Here is a 23,379-nt window from a genome sequence, read left to right as displayed (position 1 = left end):
TGGGATGCACATGGGGGAAAGCGACAAAAGACCCCGGCCCATCAATTCCACAAGAAGCGTTTGCATCTCCCCACTGCTGTTTGTCGTGGCCTCTCGAAGCCGTTTCTACTTGTAGGAAGACCGAATATAGCCAGTTTTATTTGCAGCCCTAAATAACAGGAATCCAGGGAAAGTGAAAGGCCGATTGCAGTCTTTTTAACTTTAGCTTTTGCGCGCTGAGGTGCATAAAAAAGTGGCACTTTCCGAGAATGCTGGGGCTCCTCTCCTTGCAGATGGCCAGGAATTCATTTCCTTGTTTGCTCGGGGTCGCAGTGAGATTAAAGCAGGCTCATTCCGCTGAGTGCTTTCACTGCTGGGCAGGGACAGCCCTGCTGCTGGTAAGTCAAAGCCTTCTGCTGGAGCAGACTTTGGCCTGGAATCGAGAATCAACTGTGCACCCAATCTTAAACACAACTAAAAACAGATAATTTGTTTTGACTTTTACTCCAGGCTTCCATCTTTACAAGCAATTTATAAACATTCAGAACTTAGAGTAAGATTAGATGAGAAATAAGGCAGTAGATACCTCTGGTGGGGCTTTGAAGAGCCTGTTACTTATTTCCAGAAAGATAAATCTGCTGCAATCTCTCTTTGCTATTCTGACTTGAACTGCTCAGGAGGTTTAAAGGCACAAAGGTCAATTAATCTCTTGGGCATGCACCAGATTTTTCTGTTGCACAGCCTATTTTGACAAAATAAAGTGGAAAAAAAGTGCAAGGACAGGACAACAATTATAAGTAACAGGAAGCAGGAAATGAAAGAATAAAGGGGGAGGAATCACTGCTGAGTTTGATTTATTTTTATGAAGACCCTGCCAATCACAAATCCATTTGAAAATCCACAATCTTCAAGCAAAAGAAGATTCTTGAATTATAAAGCTCACATAGGAAAACTTTAACAAACCTCAGCCTCCAGTAATGTAATAGGGAGTAAAAGAGAAGAAGTAAGGAAGACAAAAACATTTTGTTATCAAAAGGCAATGGTTATCCAAACATACAGTAATAGCTTGCTAATTAATAAATATATATATATGCAGAGAAGAGGTAATATAAGGCTATTGACCTAGGAATACAGTCCTCATCTTCACTTGATTCAAAAAAGGAAAGTTAATATGTGCATTGTATATTTAATGACATACAGTTGTTTTCATTAAAATGATTGTGCACCAGCTGTTTGTGAATAAATGCCGCATGGAACTTGTCAGTTGTTGACTGTCAGCTGACTTTCTGCATACATTAAATTAAATTGTCCCCACATGACCAGGATTTGACTCTGACTGTGCCTCTGGTGGAACCATGTGTTTGTAGGAGGTTTGGTATATTCAGAACTCAGTGGGCTTTTGGCACGTGTAGTGATGAACTCCACAGGGAATGTGTGGGGGTGTCCCAAGGCTTTTGAGGGTATGCAGGGACTCTGTGCTCCAGAGGCATGCCAGTGTTGCCAAATCCATTACTATTCCAACTAAGTTTATCTTACTCTGGAAATCTTTGATACTCTTACACAAAACCGTTCTCAAATGCATGGAAACCCAAATGTGTGGTAATATTCTGAAACAGGTCCACATTCTTTGCCTTTCTTTTTACACACAGCAGGGTGTTGGGTTTTCACATCAGGGGTCCATTCCCAACCAAGATACATGGGAGATACTGTAATCAAAATGATGGATGTGAAAGCTAGCTTGGCTCCCAGTTTGGGTAGTTACAGTGTTCTGGCACTGCAGGGCCTGCCAGCTCCTCTTTGTTGATGGATGAAGTACTTATTGTGTCCCTGTCTGTGTGGATGGATGCAGAGAGGCCTGCACTGGGCTCTGATGCTCCATGCTAATCAGGTACAAGCTGATCCTGTCTGGCAGCTATTTTAGCAGAACACAACATGCTGCTGTGTGGAGAAGCGAGGTGGGGAGAGAACTCCATCCTTACACCACCTGTGGGGGTAGACATGCCCTTTCTTTCCATAGAAAACATAATTGTTTTAATCTAAGTAGCATCTTGCATCTAAAGATTGAGAAAGGCTACAGAAACCCAGGTGCTCACTGAACAAGGAGTGGCCCTGACAACTTATTATTCCAAAACCTTCAAAACCTGATGTCTGGAAAGACAAGCTCAGAAATTAATCAAAAGTAATGAGGCCATGGACATATGAATGGAAAGGCAATGCTTACAGCACAAACCTGGAACAACCTGCAGACCATACTGGGTATATTGTGCATCTGAAAGTATGAGAAATTAGAATAACAATCATTAGAAGAGTCAGAAACCATGAGAAAGTCATTACTGCATTGTCTGTTATTAAACATGCCAGAGTTGCAGTGGGACTACATTGTTCTGGAGGTTTTGCTTAGGACTGTCTGAGCTTTCAGGGGTTAATCTGTTCACAGGTTCATTGGCCTGAGGTGATGGGGAGGTACACACCTGTCTCAATATAGAGACCTCAGTTCTCATGACAACACTGATGTTAAGAAAGTAGCAATTTTTTTCCTGTAAAAGATTAAGCATGCTATAGCAATAGAAATAGAAGTAGATAAATTAGTTGCATGAAAGTGAGTGCAGTTTTTTTCTTGAGTACATATATGCATGTTATTTTCTTTCATTATTTAAGGATTAATTTAATCTGATCCCAAAATGAGTCATCTCTGGGTGAACCAGAGCCATAGCAACACTATGCAGTGATCTTGATTATAAACGTTTAAAGTTTGTTAATCCTTTGGGATTTTCTTCTCATTACAATTTATAATCAAGTTTTAACAGGTATAAGAAACACAATTGTAAACTGAAAACCAGATGAGTAAAAATCAGTTGGTGAACACATGTATCACTTTCAACAGAAGCATTTTTTTTCCTTGATATGGCTTAATGACTTTTAGTATTCATTATTTAATAAAGCTTTCACATTTAAATTCAGAATTTGGCCCTTAAAAAGTACCACACTGCTCGTTCACTCTTGGATTCAAAGAAAGTGCTTATGAGGAATCACTGCGGTTAAACGTTCCCCAGAGCAGCTTCACTACTGAATGATGCAAAATTCCCTGAAGTAACTATCTTCCAAGGGCTTGGATCCTTCCACTGAAGCTCAACAATTAGACTTTAAACTTCGTTTTCATCTTTCTCTTGCTGACTTGCTTGACTTGGATCGGTGTTCCCACTGATGGAGAATAATCAGTGAAAGCCTTGGGAATGAGTAACAGGGAGAGGGGACAGTGGGTAGTGCAGAGCGAGAGGATGGAGATTTGACACCGCACCTCTGTAACACTGCGAACACACATTGCTCTGTTCAGAGGTTTCGTTTTACTTCTGTCAATGACCAACACTTAATTCTCTTGAATGGCATGCCAGTCATCCCTGGCTCTCCCTCAAAGTCCTGCGTACCCTCTGAGGACTTCAAATAACCACAGCTCGGCTAATTAAGGCACTAAAAATGCAACGGCTTCTTGCACCAAGCCCATCAATCGTTCATAACCGAGGCACTGGGTATTTCCACGGCACCTGCCGGGACGGTCTCCAGAGCACGATGCGCGCTCCCCCGCGCTCCGGCGGCCCCGGATCTGCCAAGTCATGCTGCCCTTGCAGGCGCTGCCGCCCTGCCCTGCCCTCCCCGCCGCGTCCGCTCGCGAGATCCGCGCTGCTATAAAGGGGGCGGTGCGGCGGGGCTGGCGCAGAGCGGGTCGCGATTGTGCTGCTGCGGCGTCTGCGGGACCGGCTCGGCGCTCCGAGTGAGTGTGCGGGGCCGCGGGGGTCGCTGAGGGGCTTTGCACAGTGCTTCTTTTTTTTATTATTTTATTTTTTTAAAAGTTTTATTTTATTTTTATGTGGTTTTTTGGTACTGTTTTGGGTGGGTTTTTTTGTTCGTTTCCCCTCCCCCTCTGCGCGTATACGCCCTTGAGCGAGCCGCGTAGGGCGAGCCCTTTCTTCCCTCTCCCGAAGGATCGCGCCGCCCGCATCCCGTGTTCAGTTTTCCCTAGTTTTGGTTTGGGATTTTTTTAATTTTTTTGGCGGACAGAGCGAGCAGATAAGTCCCTCCAGCGCTCCGGCCTTTATCAGCGCTGCGGGGGAGGAGCCGCGGGGAGCGCCCGCGGGGGGAGCGCGCTGAGCGCCTGCGGGAGCCGAGCGGCCCCTGCCCCCGACAAGCGAGGCGGCAGCTGGCTTCTAAGCCTTAAGGAAACCCCAAACCCGAGCGCTGGATGCGGCTCGGGGACATGCAGGCGGCGGGTTCTCCTGTCCCAGAGCGGTGTGGCGGCGGGCTGGGCGGGGGAAAGGCTCGGAGGTCGCCTCGGAGCCCCTTGGGCACCACGCGAGCCGCGGTCCGTGCGCGATGCCCGCGGCTCGGTATCGCACCCCGACAGCGGCTGCGGTGGCCTGACCGCATTTTTGTGACAGTCTGAAGGTGGCAGAGTGGGAGTCTGATGGTTTTGAAACGGCCTTTCGCTTTTGTTCAGGGCACCCTAAAGGTATGAATTCGCTCGTTCAAGAGAGCAGGCCTGGCTTATTATAATTGCAGTTTGAAGATAATTGAGGCTGTCTGCGGCTATGAGCAACAAAGATACTCTGGCCGGATTCGAGTGTGTTTGATTTATGGTGCTTATTCTACTCTCCTCCAGAGTGAAAGGAAGTAACAGTGATTCTGTGGTCTGCTCCTCTGCGGGTTAGGAAATTCTGTGGCTAAAGACCCGAGCAGAGCACGCACTGACCCCGCACAGAAAAGCAGAGGGGTTGGCAGGTCACAATGGGTGCTCTGAGGAAAGCACATGGTTCTCTTGCAGTGTGAGGCAACCAAGGTCTCCTGCAAATATTAAAAGATTTTAATGTTACCAGAGAAAGGGGCAATAACTTGTAGTTTAGACAGGGAAAGTATCAAAGAGCAGTCTGACCTTGAATACCTAGTGAAATACTCCAGAGGATTGCTGATGGAACAAATATAGAAGGGCTGGCATAGTTCTGAGCAAAAGGATGACCTTGAGCTTGGATAGCAGAAAATAATGTAATTCAGTGATAAAAATGTGGGGTCATGCACTCCAGGCCGAGCAGCTCTTGCTTATAACATAAAACTTGCTAGTTGGAGGTATCTCACACGAATATGGTGCAGTGGCTGTTCCCCTCTCCCTCTTTCAGAATTGTACTTTGAGAACCACAGCTGCATTTGTGGGTACGAGATTCTTGATGTCCTCCTGGCAGACTGCTTCACTGCATCCTACAAATGGTCTCTAGTCCCGGCCACCACATTCCTTCCCAGCCTGCTGCAGTTAAAGACTAAACCCTTGTGTGAACATGGGGATAAGGAGCTTTGTTGCACAGTTAGAAATGCTGAATGTGTGGGTGCTTCTCAAAATGAAAACTGAGAGGTGGATCGTTACTGTCAGGGTGTGCAAGAGAAACTTTCAAAAGCAAAACCATTGCTAAAAAGACTAAGTGTGGGTTCAAAGCTAAATGACTTGTGGGCTAATTCTTCTGGGAAAAAGTGGCTGGCAAGGGGGAAGGAGCCAAGAAATGAGGTGCTCCCAACCATTTTTGGAATGGACTTGGTGCCTTGCAGGCACAATTTGGAACAGTCCTTGGCTTTCCTTAGCAACGTAAGACTCATGCTAACCTTTGATGTGTTTTTTTATCTCTGAGGCAGTGAGTGCTGCAGTGTGTAGAATAAAGTGAAGTAACTTATAAGAATATTTTATCATCTGCAGAAATTAGGTTTATAGAATTGCCTATTTGAAAGATTATGCTCTGGAAGTCTAAAGTGTTCTACTCCATTCCCAGACTGAGCAAAAATATTGCACAAGGGTGTATTACAGATGACAAGCTTTTGGGGCAGACAGCTGGAATAGCATTCTCGTGTCCTTGTGTACCTTTTTATTCTTTTTCCTTAAATGGGAAGCAACATGGCTGTACTGATTTAGACTTGGTGAAATTGTAATTAACATGGAATGTGATTTTCATGTATACCACGAGTCTTTCTGGTTCCAAATAAAAAAGGGTTGATTTGTTCAAAAGGTTAAATTGTAGTCATGCAGAGCAGTGTTCCCTGGGGATTCACAGAAGTTATTTTCTTTCAGAATCAACAGGAAGGTCAAGTTAGAGGTCTTAAATTCCCTTGTAAAATTGAAGAAGGTTCTTCTCATTGAAAGATCTAAAAAACAGACTTTCTATTCCTCCACTATGTGGAATGGAATGTTTTTCTGAGTACTGCTAAAGCTCTAGGCTAGGCCTTTCCCAGACTCTGAGCTGTTACTAGTTAGGTAACCATTACTGTATCTTTAGGAGGCCATGAGCCATACATTTCCAAGTGCTGGCAGTCTCTATAGTGGTTCAACTACCCAGATGACACAACTCATTTAACACTTAAGCCTTGTTGCAAGATTAAGTGCTGATAAACTGTCTTTGGTGTTTAATCTAGATTGATAAAATGCTTTGAATAAATCCTTACTTTCAGGTGCAAATGTACTACCATCTAAACTGTATTGGTGTTAACTCTTGTCTAGGTTAAATCAAGATGTCTTCAGGAAAGGCTTTCATTGGAAAACCAGCTCCTGACTTTACTGCCACGGCTGTAATGCCAGATGGACAGTTCAAAGACATCAAACTCTCTGACTACAGAGGTAATTTCATGTGCTTCTCTAATTACACAGATAGGCTGGCCATAGGAAGGACTGGGGGTATCTGAACATCTTGGTTTGGTTTTGAAATGATAGTGACCACTTGGCAGTGGACTGAAGATCAGAACTTGTGTAGTGGTGGCTGGAGTATGCTTAGAAGGCTGTCAGCAGTGTGACTGAATGTCCCAGCTAATAAATGTTACCAGTGAACATAAAACTCTAAACTGTTACCTTGCATCAGCCTCCTTGCCCTGTACCATACTTAGACTGGTGTAACATTTCCAAACTTTGGAACAGCAGCATCTTCTGTCTCATCTTTGTCAATGCAAAGTAAATTATTTCATCTAACCAACAAACTCCCTTTCTCTAGAGTGCTGGCTCTAGAGGATATGTTTGCTTTGCCAAAAAAAGCTTCACTAAAAATAAAGGAAAAGCCTGAAGTAATCAAGTACTCATGTTGATGGCTTTAGAAATACATTTCTAATGATGTTGCAGGCTGCATGAGGCTGATGAGAAGGTATAGACTACACACTTACTCAGTTAAAATGTCTCCATGGCTGGTAGCCCTTCAGATCTGTGGCTGGGGATCAGCCATGTGGTATTCTGCTGTAGCATACCCAGAGCTGTACTTGGGGCAGGCTTGGGAGTAGACCCAGGAGACAAGCATTGCCTGTTAAATTTTATAATCTGGGTTAGGGGACTCAGTTGGGTAGGGTTTTAAGGTTTAGGTTTTTTCTTTGTTTTCGTGGGGTTTGATTGTTTCCTTTTTCTTAGAAAATTGACAGATTAACTGCTTGTACTGCTTTTCTAGGAAAATATGTTGTGTTCTTCTTCTACCCCCTGGACTTCACTTTTGTCTGTCCAACTGAAATCATTGCCTACAGTGACAGAGCTGATGAGTTCAAGAAAATCAACTGTGAAGTAATTGGAGCTTCTGTTGACTCTCACTTCTGTCATCTTGCCTGGTAAGAATCAGCCTTTAAACCCAACAGACTGTTCTGCCTGGCCTCGGTTCATGCAGGAGCTGAGTTCTGAGTGCATTCAAAGGCACTTGGTAAATATTGATAGTACCAGGTGCTTCTGAACAGAATTGAGCATACTGGGCATCAGTTCTTTTGTTGCCACAAGGCAGATTGAGTATGATATTGCATAAAGGATCTGTTGTAGGCTTCTGTTGTACCTTGAGCCCTCATTTTGAACTGCCCATATTTTAACATGTAAACTTTTCTTCTTTTAGGATCAACACTCCTAAGAAACAGGGGGGTTTGGGCACTATGAAAATCCCCCTGGTTTCTGACACAAAACGTGCCATTGCCAAAGAGTATGGAGTGCTGAAGGAGGATGAAGGTATTGCATACAGGTAATGTGCCAGAGGTAAACGACCTGATAAAGTTATGTTGCAATGCATGGATGTGTCAGATGAACACAGAGCTTGAACACCTGCAGCCAGCTAAAGCTATTGGCTGTTCCAGGTGTGGAGTCCTGCAGGCTGTCAGACAGTCCTGCAAGGGGAGATGCTCCCTGGTTCTCTGTGGTGCTTAGGTTTCCTGTGCTTTTAAGTTAAATTCTGCTTCCCTTTGACTGCTCAGTGCAGGAGTCTCATGCAGGTGAGCTGCAAACATTAGTAATGCAAGATCTACAAGTCATGAAAGTGATTACAGGTATTTAGTCTAGTGATCAAAGTGCAGATTAATTAAATCCCAAGTCTTTAGTCTGCTGTTCATAGAAGTTGCCAAGGGAGCTGAACTTCTGCTAACTCTTAACCTGACATTGGAGCACTGATGAGCTGTTGCTTGTTGTCTTGTTGAAAACAGTGTGTAGTGAGGTTTTTTGAATGTGAGGTCTCTCTTTGAATTTGTTTTTTCCTGGGGTTTCTCTTACTTATTTTTAGCTACTATTATCTTCCTTAAATAGGAAGCACTTCTCTCCTGTGTCAGTGCTTTGACTTGTCTCCTGTCTGTCCTAGTTCCTGTTGGGCTTTCAGCTGCTACTGTTTCATTGCTGTGCATGCACCAAGGTGTTAGTTTCTAGGAAGAGGTCACAGCAAATGGCACAAGCAGTGCCAAAATCAAATAGTGAACCTATTCAAAACCTGAGTTTTGAAATTCAAAAACCTATTCAAAAACTGAGTTTTTGAAACTTGTGTCAGTCTAATCAGCCTTTCAAAAGCTGTGCTTAACATCAGGTCCGGTTTTTGTTTGTTTTAAGGGGTCTGTTCATCATTGATGAAAAGGGGATCTTGAGGCAGATTACAATCAATGATCTTCCTGTTGGCCGTTCTGTTGATGAAACCCTCAGACTTGTCCAGGCCTTCCAGTTTACAGATAAACATGGAGAAGGTAAGAGTGCTTTTCAATTTAATGTTTTCTCTAAAGTATTAACTTAAGAGTTAGAGCAGGTTAAATCAAGGGCTGCTGAAAGGTACTAAGTACATGTATCAATCTATGCACAGCAGGTTATTGTGACTGTTGAAAAATGCAGCTGGTTCTGTAAATCTGCTTGTTGAAGAACACCATAATGCTTTATCCTATTCCAGTTATTTGTCCATTGAGTACTTGTTCATGTTGAGATTTCAGTTAAACCAGTTTGGTGATGGATGTCTTTTTCAGCACACAGAAGTTGTCTCTTTCAGTTAGACACAGGGAATATCTGAGACAGAAATTAAGAACATGTAGTAACCTAGCCTACAAGAGTAAGTTTGATTTAGATCTCATTAATTCTGCTCTCAGATTTGGTAGGTTGAGACCATCAGTACTAATGTATTGTTTCATGCAGCCTGTTAGGCAAACTACTTAAATTCCCAGAAAGTCTGCTGACCTTTCTGTCAATATATGGGGTATGAGGGTAAAATGGATGAGAGTCTCTGTCCCCATAGTTCAGGAGGAATAACCTGTTTGATACTGGCAGCATTTCTGCAGGAGAGAAATTAAAAAATAAAAAGGCGCTGCAGATAAAAAGTTAGAACCAAGTTATGGAAACCCAAAATTGCTGTGCAGGTGTTAGTAATATTCAGTTGTCATTAACTAATGACATTTGTTGCTGCTGGCCATACTTAATGTGCTTCAGAAGTGGTAAATCAGTGGCAGGTTTTATTAAAATAAGTGTTCTCGTGACTGTGGTATATAAACATAAATCATGTGAGGAGACATCCCAAACATTTGATGATGGAGCAGTCACATGTAATGCAAATTAAATATTTTGTGGTTTACTGTGCCTTTGAGTAGTCAAAACCTGGCAAAAGGTTTTCCTTTAGAACTGTAGGACTGCAGTCACATCTAAATCAGGACAGACCAGAGTAAGATGTGTAGCAACACTCAGAAACCAAGCATACTGTGGCTAAAATTGCCAGTTGTGAGCGGAGCAAACATCCAGCATTCCATGGCAGTAAAGAAGGAACACTGTTCAAAAAATGCTGCTCAAGGAGCTGCTGGAAGTTTGAGACCATGCAACCTCTGCACCATGGTAGCTTTTTGATAGCCATGTAGGGGAACCAGTGACAGTTGAACAATTTTCCCCCTGCCCATTCAACTGGAGAGCTGGGCCAGGGTAGATTAAAGATAAGGGGAATACAGACTTGGCTGGATCCAAGGAGATAAGTGCAGTGTGGTGTTAGAGCCTTTCTGGCCTGGGCTGCTGGAGTTGGTGTTACCTTTGCTGCCAGACTTCCCAGAAGCTTTTAAGTGGGGCTGGGAGAGGTGCTTGTGTAAAGGACCCACTGTTGCCTGGGCAGACACCTGGTTCCTTGGGTGGTGCTGCCAAGTAAACAAATAGAAACAAGAAAAACAGAGCATAATATGACACTGAATGCACTGTCTGTATGTTGCAAAGATCTGTTCATGTTCCGAGTTGCTACTTTGCTTTAATGTTGTGTAAAACATGTTCTGCAGGAGCAGCTGGTAAGACTTAAATGTTCTTATCATTTCAGTGTGCCCAGCTGGCTGGAAGCCTGGGAGTGACACAATCAAGCCTGATGTTCAGAAAAGCAAAGAGTATTTCGCCAAGCAGAAATAAACGTTCAGCCTGAGTGGAAACTAGTATGCCTTACATAAAGAGCAAGTATCAGTTACTGAACTTTGATTAAATCATTGCATCTGAGTCAAGGGATCATGTTGTAGTTATAAACAGTAACTTTTTTACTTGAAGGAAAGTTTGTCGTTTTGACAGTACCTTCATAGCAAATCCTAACGATCAGTGTCAGTACATCAAGCCCTGTTGACCTTAGTGACAATGCCGTGTCTGTGGTTAGCCATGTGTTACATAAAGCAGTGGTATCCTTTTGTAACTCTATTAAACTTGTGAAAAGAGCACACTGTCTACTGTTCTTTTATGTAGTTGTCAGGAGACCTGGGAGCAATGCAGACTTCATTTCTGAAAGCTTTCTGTAGACATCTTGAGTCCTTTTACTACAGCTCCATTAGAATGGAGAGAAAAAGTCTTGGTTTTCATGTTGAAGTAATAAAGTTCTCCTCACGACTTGGCTGTTAGATGAAGGATCAGGGCTCAGGATTAAGCTCTGAGCACTGTAGTATTGTGTGGAGCATGTGGTGACAAAGGTGGGGCATCTCCTCATGCACCATGTCAGCTTAGTCATTCTGGCATCTACTTTAGTCAAAACTGACTGTTCATGTCATTCCTGGGAGCCCAACATTGAGTTTGAATGTCTCTATGGGAGTGGAATACTGGGCTTTCTGGAAAGCAAACTTCCTTAGATATACAGCATTCATCCACACAGTCTTTCCCAGTACATGTCATGGGGGTGATAATATGCCAGTTATCCATTAGCTTGTAATCATATGATTTAGATCAAAAGGGTGGCATTGTAAAACCTGGTACTCAGGTGTGCTCTGCCTTGTCTGTAATCTTTGTATTTCAAGTGATTATGTAAAACTCAGAGCACATGACTGGCCTTAAATCACACCAAAGCTGTGACTGCTGTGTAGCTTCACAGTTCAGGGTGGCTCGTGATAGGGCTGAACTTGAGAGCTGAGGACTTGAGTAATGAGCTCTTGCCTAACAGTGTAAGGGAGTTAGAGCCCTGTGATCTCCATGTACCTGTAAAGATTAAACTCTTACCGGACCTTGTAACCATCTTCAGCTCAAGTTATAAACAAGTTCTGTCCTGCTTAAAGTCAGCAGTACCTAAAATGAGACCCAGGGCTACTTGTGTCACTCAGAAGTGAAAGTTGTATGCCTTGAGTCAATAACTTGTTTTGTACAGCTGCAAAAAGTATTCAATATCTACTAAAGTAGCTAATTTCCTTGAAAATACATGAAAGTAATGTTTAGCTGGATCACTTCTGCTTAATTTTTAAAAAAATCCAAAGTCTCAACAAATGAGGCCAACTTCCCAGGAACTAACAGGAGCATTTATATGGTTCAAAGTAAAATTAATATAAATGAGCTGAGTAAAAAGTTACCAAACTTTCTTTTCTAGAAAGTGAAAAGGAGTAAAGTTAGGGCTAAGCTAATGTAAAACTGTACAAACTTAGTTGTTATATTAGCCTTGAAATGTAAAATTAATTACAGCAGTTACTTGGAGGGCACTCACTATGTCCCCAGGTGCCACATCTACACAGGTTTTTTAATATTTCCTGGACAATTGCACTTTGCTTGAGCAGCTGGTTTCAATGCCCAAGCACCCTCTCAGTAAAGAAATTTTTTGCCAGGATCTAATCCAAACCCACCCTGGTGCAAACTGAGGCCATTTCCTCTTGTCTCTTTACTCATTAATTGGGAGAAGAGACCAAACCCACCTCACTACACCCCCTTTCAGGTAGTTGTACTGAGTGATTTTGTAGCTACTCAGTCACCTACCCCTGGACATGGAGGATAAAGGGGTTCTCTGATGTTCTGCTCCTGAACCCCTCTCCAAAAGGGGGATCTTTATTTGCCAGTGCCAAGCCCTGAGAGGAAGGGGAGAGTCTGAGGGTGGTTCCAACCCCAGCAGCTGCTGTGTCCTGCTGTGGCTGCTGTCAGGAGGAGAGGTCAGAGCTGCCCTGCAGGACATCTGGGTGTAGGAGTGTCCTGTAGAAACACCCCTTGTGTTCATTTCTTCATCCCACTCCTCTGCTGTGAGGAGTTTCCTTCATGTGCTGTAATTTCCTGGGGATCCTGCCCACCTTGAGCTCCCCCACACTGAGAGGCTACAAACTCTACCTGCTTAAGCATCACAGTCACAGGTGAGTGATGATACTGTGGAAACTGGAAACAGCCAAGAAACAAATTCCCTGTGGATTAGGAACTGTATTACATGCATTCATCAAGTGATTGACAGTGGGAATCAATGCAATTAATTTTTTTTTTAATTATTCAACCACATGAGTCATTCCCAGGAAAGTTTGCTGTGCTGTCATTTTAATGTTTACATTACTTACATTTCCAAGAGCATGACACAAAAAATGGGTAACAAAACTTCTTCAAATCAAGAAGAGTCTTAAGTTTATTTCTTTGTTTAAACTCTGTATTAATTCAGATGTAGCTTGGAAACTCCAGTAAGTGTTCTGGGGCTTACACCCCAGTCCTTGCATCATGTCATCTTAGACTGGTGTAACTTTTATGATATTCAAATAACTATAATTTATTTAGTTTTTTATTTTAATCATTTATTGAGGTAGGTTTTTTTCCATGTACCAAAATGCAGTTTGTATTTTCATTACAATTATGAACTGCTTTTGCTTTTACAATAAACAGGTGCCATATTTCCCAGTGCTCATTCAAGCAGTGCTTGAGCTTGACAGGATGGGTAGCTGCCTAGTGGGGTTTTCCCTGAAGATGTAAATAAGAAAGGATAGATGTGATATTTGTTTTGTTTTGTTTTTTTTTAATGTGCGAGTGACTGCAGCAGATCTATTTTCCATTTATTTTCCAGTTTGAGTGGTTATTATGAATATAATGTTTATTCATTTATTTATTTAGAATAATCAGGTGAAGGGTAACTGAAATATATCTTACTGTGTCTCTATCCTAGGGCTCTTAATTTGTAGCTGATTGCTGTGATTTCTGGGGATTTATGTAACCATTCCTCAGCTGGACAGGGGAGGGAAAATAAAGTGGAAGGTTCATGGGTCAAGGTAAGGACAGAGGGAGATCGCTCACCAGTTTCTGTCTCAGGCAGAACAGGCTTGGGAAATTGGCTTAGTTTATTACCAATCAAACCAGAGCAGGATCATGAGAAATAATGAAGCTGCAGAGGAATCTGTGCCCTGGAGCACCTCCTCCCACTCCATCACTGACCTTGGTGTCTGCACAGCTGCTTCTCTCACGTTCTCCCACTCCTCTCTCCAGCTGCAGGTTGTTGCACAAATGTCCCCCCCTTCTTAGCTCTGTTCTCCCAGGGATGGCTGGCACTGGGAGCAGTGGGAGCTTCTCACAGCAGCCACCCCTGTCACCCTCCTGCTACCAAACCTAGCCACACAAACCCAGCACACACACATTGTGTTCTCTCATATTATCTAGAGTTAAAAAAAAATTCCCTCATGTTTGTGACAGGTATTTGTAATTAAGTTTTCAGATAATAGCATTTGTGTAGGAGCAACAGGGTTTTTTTTGGGATGTATAATACAAAGCTGTTCATCAGACATAAATTCTATATATTATATCTTTATCTTGGCATACATAGGATGTGATGTTCGATATTCAACATACAGAACCTAACCTTTACTAGATTTTGTACAGCTTCTGATTTAGTTATTTCAAAAATAGCAATGCATATTTATATTTAGATGCTTAGAAGAAAAGAATTGCCTCAATGTTTCAAGAATTATCACCTTGTAACAAAGCAAGTTTCTCAGTAGTTTTGAAAAACATAAAAAATTACTAATGTTTAAATGTACTGTTTTCTTAACAAGTACTCCAGCCTTTTTATGAAGCCTTTGTTGAATATGTTCGTGGATTGTCCAACAAATCAATACAGTTCAAAGAACAAAAGCAAGCATTTTATATCTCACAGGTATTGCAAAATTATGTCCTTTGGTTAGGAGAGTATGTTTGCAAAAGCCCCATTTTAGTAATGCTACACATCAAAATAACAGTTATGTAAAGATTATGTTAAAATACTTAGGTTTACTGTATTAATAATCTGAAAAAATATATTAATAGTCTGAAATTTTCAGTGGGTCTGGTGTTCAGTATTATATTACATGACAGTCTGCAAATGTATATTCTAATGTATATTGCTAGACAGATAGAGGACTTAAACCAGATATGTCTTGGTTCTAATTTGCAAAGGGTGAAATGAGGGAAGTGCAGAGTAGTGGAATGCAGCACGCTTGGACAATTAATTCAGAAAGTGTTAGAGCTCTTATTGTCTCCTTCTTTTAAAATACAATTTAATGGTATATACAAGAAGAACACTGAACTAGGAAATCAAATAAATGGTTTTTGTTCATGAATATAGTAGCTCTGTTTTTAATCCTTGGAAAGAAAAAAAAAGGAGTTTGCCTTTAATGTACAGTCAAACAATTCAGCTGTGCTGCACAGCCCTGGGTGGCTGCAGGAGAACAGGCTCTGAGTTGTTTGCAGTGCTCCTGAACAAGAGCTGAGCCTGTGGGAAGCAATTCTCACCACACCTAGTGATGAAAGGTTTGGATTTCAGTGTGAAATTTGGCTCTTTCACCTGAAACTTAAATCATTATACATATTATGGGGACACGTGTCTGAATTTAGAATGTTTCTGTGCAAGAAACCATTTGAGCACAGATATGTGACTAAATATTTGTGAAGTCATTAAGGTTGCCCTGTCCTCTGACACCAAGTCCAGTAGGTTTATGTTCCATATTCCACAGCAACAGATTTTTGAAGTATCTGCACTGATGAATGAAACCAGTATCTTTTGTCTAGAAAGGAAAAAAGTCTTCAGTCTACGTTTAATAAAACATCGTAGCCTAAAATTGATGTATTTCATCAAATTCACTTTTCACAACGAGGCAGTTTCTTTACATTTTTGAAAGACTGAAGCAACAGTGAATGATTCAGGAAGACCAGTCTGAACAATACTGGAAAGTGAAAATGACATGAAATTAAAATCTAAGACTAATTCCTTTAAAAGGAATGAGGGTTTATAGATACACAGCAAAAGCAATTGTTCTGCATAAGAAACATGGCAAATCCCTCCACTCCTTCTCTAATCGACTTAAAGGAATTTCCCTGTCCCATGGTTGTTCTACATGAGGAACAAAACCACGAGCAACTTACTGTAAATGTGTTTGATTTTCAGAAATTTTTCAAGATGTTTGGGGGAAAAGGAAATGTTGCAGTTATTAAAAGTAAAATTGCTTTCTCACTGAGTTATTTATAAACATCAGCAAAGATAACATGAGAATTATAGATGTGATATTAATGAATGATAGTAGCCATTTAAAATATTTGTATGCATATATAATCACATTTGCAGATTTTGGTGAATTACTGGGGAGATTTTAAACATTTCACTAACATATCCTACTGCTCATTTTTTATGACAAAATATTTAACTCTTTCGAGTTTCCCACCGTATTTCCTAAGGAATGTGAACATCTTTTTCAGTCACGGAGGAAAAAGAAAAGTTCATTTGTGTTCCTTCCTCTCTGTTTCCTCCTTGAAAACCTAGAAGGGAAGTGCTCTGTTCTGTTTTCTGAAGGAAACGTGATGGATGATCTGTCACAGGACATATGATAGCACAGGAAGCCAAAGTACCAGCAAAAACCCTCTCATGAATACATTTGTCTGTTTTGGTAGATGAATCTGTGAAAGTTCAGGTTGCAGAGGTGCAGCTATTTCTCTGCTGCAGTGAGCAGCAAAACCACTTCCCTCAGAGGAAGAGTTTTGAACTGCTGCTGCTTAAGTCAGTATTAAAAGCTAATTTATTAAATACGCTTTTTACATGAGGCTTAACAAAGAGTGCTGATAACCCCACTGGCACCGATCAGCAGCTGCCACTATCTTGTTTTTCAAAATACATCAGTCTTAACTCAGGAGTTTTGGATTAATTTTCAGTACAAGTCAGTGTGCATTTTCAGAAATATAACCCATGTCAAAGAAGCTACATCAACAATAATTTTGGTCATGGTTCACATGAATAAAAGACCATGAATATTATACTGAATGAGTAAAATTATACTTCTGATCCAGAGGAGGGCAATCTAGCCCTTAAAAAAACCTCCAAAACAAAAATATAGCAAAAAACCCAAACCAGGTTATAAAACCCCCATCAAAACAACAAACCAGAAGAGTTCCCTGCTCTCCTAAAGTTGGCTATTTTTGTCTGACACACCAGCACTGATTTATACAGCAAAACATCTTTAGTTTTCCATAGTTTATAGAGGAAAACAGCTTTGTTACAAGCCACTCTTTTTATGGGAGAAAGAAATAAGTATCAGGAATAAAGTTTTCCACCACTCTTCTTCATACCATAAAGAAACTTTAGTGCTTATTATTGCAGCACTGAGATGTAACTGATTCAAACTGATACCAAAAACTCCCAGTGCTTTCTGAGGTATTTTTCTCTTTCTGAGCAACAACCCTGATGGCTGCTGGTCACCAGGTTAGACTGTGCTTTGTATTTAATTGGTATTGTCTGTCAAATCTTTAATTGTTATAAAAATCTCAGATATTTTTAGATTAATGAAGTAAAAATGGGGAAAGCATAAGGATAGTAAGAATGGCAAATGGATGAAATTATTACAAATTTGTTAATTCTTCATAAACTATCTTATTAGCTTGAAATATACTGAATGCCTTGTTGCTAAAACTGAATTTAAATTCAAGTAGCTTTTATTTTCTTTTATTTTTCCTGTTCAGCTCTTGAATACTCACCCTATGGGTTATACTGAAGAAAAGAGTCTTTAATAAATATTTTAAAATTAGGATTTAGAGAAAAACTTCTCTAAAAATGTAAAATGTGATACTTGAACTAGTAAATCTATCCAAGTATTTGCAATTACTTGTTTGACATTTGCAAGGGCTGAAATGAAGAATGCCTTCACAATGCCTCAGGATCCAAGGATGATCCATTCCTCACCATGTCTGGTCTTGTCCCAAGAGATGAGATAAGTCAAACAGGTTCTCAAACTTCAATTTTATAACACAAAGGCCATTGTACTCCAGCCAGCACGGGGAGAAAACTACTCACTGCAGCTCTGGATCTCAGTGACCAGGCTAAGAGAAAGAAAATAATGCCCAGTCCAAGTAATTTCAAAATCACTGTAGAAGGAATGGATATTGCTAAGTACTTGTGCTCTGTTCTGCCTGACATAACTGTATTCCCAGAAGCACGAGGATCATGGATTTGTGACTCAGTGTTCACCAACAGGTTTGAACCAGTAAAAATCCCAGTATTTCCACGTTGTTAATGCTGCTGAGGGAAAGCCCCTTGGTTATGTCTCACTGGACATCTGGAACTTCTGTTGCTGTTAAGAACAGAGGAAGAAATGAAAATTGCACTGTCATGGTGCTTGTGTTAATGCTCTTGCTGAAATGACGTGGGAAAGATAAACCTTAGTTGGACTTATTCACAATGTGCTGTAGGTTTTGTATCTTAAATAAAGCCCCCCAGTGGACCTGTGATAACAATTTACCAACTTCTGCTAAGATAACCAAATTTTTCCTTAGCTTTCAGATACTGTGTGTCTTAGGTAGCTCACTCTTCAGGATATTAAAAACACCATGATTGGCTCTTCCTTGTGCATCTTGAGTTCTCCACAAGTCAAGTCCTGCATTGTTTAAATGAAAATACAGTACTGAGGTTTCCTTACAACTTTATATATTTTATTAATCAAAATACCATTTGAAGAGAAATAAATTACAGAAATTGAAATGCAATGGCCATGGCAATCTGTTTAATAAATTAAGACAAAATATTAAATATTTGTAAGAAATCAATACCAAAAAATCAAAATATTTCACTTTAAATTGTAATACATTTGGTTGAGATCTATATTTATCCTTCTAAGAAAATCAGTATTTTGTCTTTGTTACTAATATGAGCCATTAGCTCAAGCCCCTGTTAAATTACAGTTCAGCCGGAAAGTTCTGAAAAATCAAACAAATTTGAACCAGAAGTAATTCTATAAAAAACATAACAGATTTTAAACAAATTTCATTCTTCAGCTTAAATTAAACATCACAATACCTCTATCACATTCTAAGTCAGGTGTCTGTCTTAGTCAGAGATGAACAAAGCACGGAAAGCAACAAAGATTTCTTTGTAACAGCAAATGCAGTGAACAAACCCAGTGATCAAACACTTCTCTGCTTAAAGGGAAGCAAACTTGCTATCCTGAATTTGGATTACAATGAGTTAGTGTACAGACCATGAGCAAGTGTACCAAGCAGTGAACAATGGTGAGGGCAATCTCTGTGGTGGAGTCTCCAAAAGGTTTGAAGAATCGCAACATAAAAAGAAAGGGCTCAGTTCTGCAAAGTGAGTATTTCTTCTTCATCATCGTGTTGATACAATCAAAAAGAAAAAAGTACCTGTCCATTTGCAGCATTGCACTGCAGTCCAGTAAAACAACTCCTACAAAATATTATTTTAATGAGATATGAGCCTCAAATTGCTCAAAGATAAATTAATTCCTTATTTCCAGGTGCACTGTAGCCTCTGAACAAATATAAGAGGATAAAGTAATGTGAAAAATGTTATGGTTCTGTCTGAACATGTTTTATCCAGCAATACAAGTAACATGAATGTCATTAATATTTTCCCTTCTTCTGTGCTTGTTTGCCTGTGCATGTGACAAAGCTTTGTGCCATGGCTTTTATGTGTGTGCAGGTTTGCAATCTTCCCCAAACAGAAAGCACACCAGGAAACTGTGGCAGTAACTGTGAGGGGTGTGCTGTGTGCTGGCACTGAAAAATATTTTTAACACAAATGTGGTTTACCTTAGAAAAAGCCACGGAAATTTGTCAGTTATCTTAACACGAGTAAAACCTCCACTCATACGGACATAACCCAGCAACATTCCAAATACTCCAGGCAGATGCTCTATAAATGGATAAATGCTTAAATGTGACCTAGGCAAGACTGAAAAGACTGGACATCTGCTCCCTAGGGAGAATCATGACACAGGATAATAAAATGCTGGCTACATCTAAGGAAGTACCTACCCCAAGTTTAGACAAAATCAAGCTAAGCAGTACAATGAATTATTTTTGTTTTTTACACTCACAAAGAATAAAAACATAACATTCAGAAAGAAATTGAGAACAAGAGCGATTTCTCTAACGAGCAGCACGGATTTTAAAGTTGCCAGGATGTCTAAATTACTCCCAAGCAAAGGCTAACTGGGACCTTACTGGGCTCCCCAAAGGACACCCCAGAGCAGCAGCAGCAGCAGCAGCACAGAACAAACGGCTCCCACCTTCCCCAGACCACGGAGCTCTGCCCCTCTCTGGGAAGCCGATGTCTGCATTGAGGCTGCTCGGATTTGCCATCTCTGTATCACCATAACCATCCTCCTGCTCCTCCTCCTCCTCGGCCCCGGGAAAAGCCGGTGCTCATGAGTTACCCTTTGCTGCCCTCTGCCCTCCTCGGAGCCGGTTTCTCAGTGAAATGTGATTATCTGCGCTTCCTGTGAGAGCCCCAGCAGCCGGAATCTCTCGGCTGGAGGAGTGGCAAAATAGGCTTTTTGCTCCTCCGAGTACCTTTCCTTCACCTCGATGATGTCCCTGTAGCGGCCGTCCTGCCAGTGGAAATTGAACTGCTCCAGCAGCTCAATCCTCTTCTCCTCCGTGCTCACACAGTCAACAGGGGCGGGCTGTTCCAGGAACGGCACCTGAATGTCTGGGAAGAGCAGGAGACCCCGGATAGCAAACCAGCCTCCATACTTGGGATGGATACAAACGCCAAAGATCTTCTGGAAGACAAAAAAAAAAAAAAAGAAAAAAAATCTAGGTTGCCTCACTTTGTGTCTAATCAAGGTCAGAGTTCAAAGCATCAGATGCTTCTCACTCTCTCAACCTTCTCTTGGAGTGGTGTAACAGCAGAAGGGAAAACTTTCCTGAACTTGTGGCTTGAAGCATTGCACTTCACTCCCATTTTCCTGTGCCCACACACACCTCTCTGGAATGTGGGGAGAGGTTCCTTTCTGAAAATCTATTACAGAAATTAACCACAGAGTATTTTCCCCCAGTTTGTAATACTCTAAGTAACAGGTTTTCCTTTACAATGCCATTTATTCTTCAGTCTATGTAGGTTTAACAGATCAAGATATTTCTCTCCATGCACATCTCCCTACTCCTTTGAAGAATCTTGGAAACTTCCACCTGAAACACTTTATGAACCTGTATGTGCTCTGGACTTTGTAGTTTCCTGTGAGATGCACTAGTGACTAGTGAGCAAACAATCATTGTACAATTAAGTGGTTGCAGTTCAGTGACTCCTAGACTTTGTTTCTGCCTTACCTTTTTCCCCCAGGGATCAAGCTTCACATCCTTCCTTTGGTAGTAATATGCAGCTCCAGCAACATGGGCAGCTGTCTGTGCCAGGAACTTGGGCTTTCGGCTCGGCAGCATCTCATAATCAAACATGACATCCACCCTCTGGTCAGGGAATTTCTGCGAAAATTTGGAAACATCAGCCCAGGCTCTTGGAAAAAGCTTTGCCACTCCAGAACTGCTGGATGGCAACAAATCAAGCACGTGTGAAGCTTGCAGACTCCCACATCCTGCTGCTGAATTCTATCAGCAGGTCTGAGGCTGTGGGCATTCAACCTGTGCCAGCAGAGCTCCCTCACAGCTGCACGATGTAATCCAGAGGCAGAACATGCAAGTAAAGCAGCCAAAGCCTGTTGATGCTCCCACCTTCATGAATAATGCTTCACCCTTCCAAAGAGTAAGGCAGGAGCCTGCAGGGCTTTGTCTGCTGTTCAAACCACCTGGTTATGTGCCACAACACTAAAAGGAGTCAGTATTTCAGCTTCTTACCTCCTTCACACGTGATAAATGGTGGGAAACACACTGATCCACAGGATCCCTGATTATTTTTAGTCGTTCTTTGTTCACAAAAGGCTTAAGGGCTTTGTCAAACATCGAAGGTGTGCTGAGGACCACAAAGGCCAGTGTGTCATCGGGGTAGGGGAGGTGGAAAGCTGGCTGGAGAACAGCATTGTACCACCCAACCTTCGGCAAAGAAACACAAATTTCCATTAGAACACAGACACCACTCTAGTGGACATGCAGGAATGTAAAAAAAAGTGGAAATAACTGTAGCCCCCTTCATTTGCAATTCAGATATTCAACCTACCCAGGGCCTTCCTTTCAAACAAAGTTGTTTTGCACATCAGGATTCACAGTTTGGGGGAGCTATGCTGTGAGCTGTGAGATAAGAATCACACACAGCGTTCAGCCCCAGTCTGCCCTTTATCCAGCTCTGCTCAGAAACCTAGAGGGAAGTATGAGCAATCAGTCTTGCCAACGCAAATCAGATGGTTTGGTTCAGATAAAGCTTTTACAGGTTTGTTTGTTCTCTTATCTTGGGCCAGAAATAAACTGGTGCTTCTGTTTTGTGTGACAAGTTGCATGTTTTACTTCTGCAGGAAACACTTGTGTGAAATGAAGAATGTGAAGCTCTAAAACCCCCCAGAAACATTACCAGTAGCCCGTGGATTATGACATATTTGGATATTTGATTCCAGGGCTGTATAACACAGTCTAGTCCAGAAATGAGAGATAAGCCAGGGCAGCAGGAAGCACGACCAGGAGAACAGGGCTCAGACCTGCAACTGCGAAGAGCACGAGGAAATGCCCCAAATCCCAGTCTCAGTGCCCTGCACAATAACTTCGGTCTTTTCATAGGTTATGACAACTCCCGCTCTCCGGGGGTGCTACAAAGGTCAGGTCTAACAGTCAGAGAGATGCTGAGTAATGGAACATTAAGTTTTTAAATGAAACATACTGGTTATTCTAAATACTCAGTGAAATTACTCTGACAATGACTCTGCAGCTGGCACTGGCAGCCAGACTGCCCATTTGGAAACAGAACAAAAACTAGATTCACTACAAAGTTTACATTCTTATATGAACCTCTAAACTTAATTAGTTTTGTGGCTCCTAAGGTGCTGAATTGAGATATTACAAGGAATTAGAGAGATGTGAAACTAAGCTTTGCTGGTTTCCCAGTGAGCATCAATCAGTGCACCAGGGTTGGATGTGTCAGAACGAAATCTGGAGAGAACTACAGAGCTAGAAAGATTTCCCCCCTGGTAGCTAAAATCTTTTCATCTGGGCTCTGCCCCGAATTCTGCTGATGTGTTTTAGGCAAGCAGCATTAAACTTTTAAATTCTGGAGGCACTTCTGTCATTACTTCTCTCACCACCTCATTGCCTTGTACTTTTTCTGCAAACAAGATCATAGCAGGAAATGAACATATTTCAGGTGACAGACACAACACTCCCCAAGGGCAGGGCACGTTTATTGCGGATTGATTTGTATTTGATGTTGCAGATTGCCCTGGGGCGGGCAAGGACGGAGCCCCTGCATTTACAGCCGAGCAGGGGCAGTGCCAGAGGCTGCTGCCCCTTCCACGGGCAGAACAGAGGTCAGAGGCCATTTCGGAGCGGATGAGGTGCTCCCACACTTAGATTAAAATTTAAACTTGCCTAGAGGAATGTGCAGGCTGCTGGGGCAGGTGTGTCATTACGTAACTCGCTGACCCCGCCGGTCAGGGGCCCGCACCGAGGTCCGGAGCAGCTGCTGCCGCCACGGTCACCTTGCCCCGCGCTCCCGGGCGGGCGGACCGGAGCCCGCGCTGTGCATGGACCCGCGCCGGCCGCAGCGGCTCCGC

The 23,379-nt window shown here is 41.9% G+C and overlaps 2 protein-coding genes and 1 long non-coding RNA gene across 3 annotated transcripts in view; 2 read left to right on the top strand and 1 right to left on the bottom strand.

The window, feature by feature from the left end:
• The first annotated feature begins 3,618 nt into the window (after window positions 1-3,618).
• PRDX1 (peroxiredoxin 1) lies at window positions 3,619-10,926 on the top strand. Its single transcript, XM_015635810.2, has 6 exons — window positions 3,619-3,748; window positions 6,506-6,622; window positions 7,431-7,584; window positions 7,857-7,979; window positions 8,828-8,958; window positions 10,545-10,926. Exons 2-6 carry the CDS (start codon window positions 6,517-6,519, stop codon window positions 10,628-10,630), a joined length of 600 nt encoding a protein of 199 aa, XP_015491296.1. The 5' UTR covers window positions 3,619-3,748; window positions 6,506-6,516; the 3' UTR covers window positions 10,631-10,926.
• Window positions 10,927-18,404: 7,478 nt separating this feature from the next.
• The window catches only part of MMACHC (metabolism of cobalamin associated C), a 5,228-nt gene continuing 253 nt past the window's right edge, over window positions 18,405-23,379 (bottom strand). The window contains exons 2-4 of the mRNA XM_015635807.3: window positions 21,521-21,715; window positions 20,999-21,151; window positions 18,405-20,451 (exon numbers count right to left, since the gene is read on the bottom strand). Of these exons, the coding sequence (XP_015491293.1) occupies window positions 20,140-20,451; window positions 20,999-21,151; window positions 21,521-21,715 (660 nt within the window). The 3' untranslated portion in view covers window positions 18,405-20,139. The remainder of the gene's footprint in view (window positions 20,452-20,998; window positions 21,152-21,520; window positions 21,716-23,379) is intronic.
• Window positions 21,714-22,882, top strand: LOC117244793. The gene is made up of 2 exons (XR_004498540.1): window positions 21,714-22,049; window positions 22,132-22,882. It is a non-coding gene; the product is annotated as an uncharacterized LOC117244793 (long non-coding RNA).

This window comes from Parus major, chromosome 8 (genome assembly GCF_001522545.3).
Source record: "Parus major isolate Abel chromosome 8, Parus_major1.1, whole genome shotgun sequence".
In the NCBI taxonomy this organism is placed as follows: domain Eukaryota; kingdom Metazoa; phylum Chordata; class Aves; order Passeriformes; family Paridae; genus Parus; species Parus major.
This window is presented reverse-complemented; position numbering and strand designations above follow the sequence as displayed.

What these genes read in the sequence shown, in the direction of transcription:
- PRDX1 (XM_015635810.2), top strand. Translation starts at nt 6,517, where the DNA reads ATGTCTTCAGGAAAGGCTTTCATTGGAAAACCAGCTCCTGACTTTACT. An exon ending in CAAACTCTCTGACTACAGAG is followed by an intron (nt 6,623 to 7,430) that starts GTAATTTCATGT and finishes CTGCTTTTCTAG; the next exon opens with GAAAATATGTTGTGTTCTTC. An exon ending in GATGAAGGTATTGCATACAG is followed by an intron (nt 7,980 to 8,827) that starts GTAATGTGCCAG and finishes GTTTGTTTTAAG; the next exon opens with GGGTCTGTTCATCATTGATG.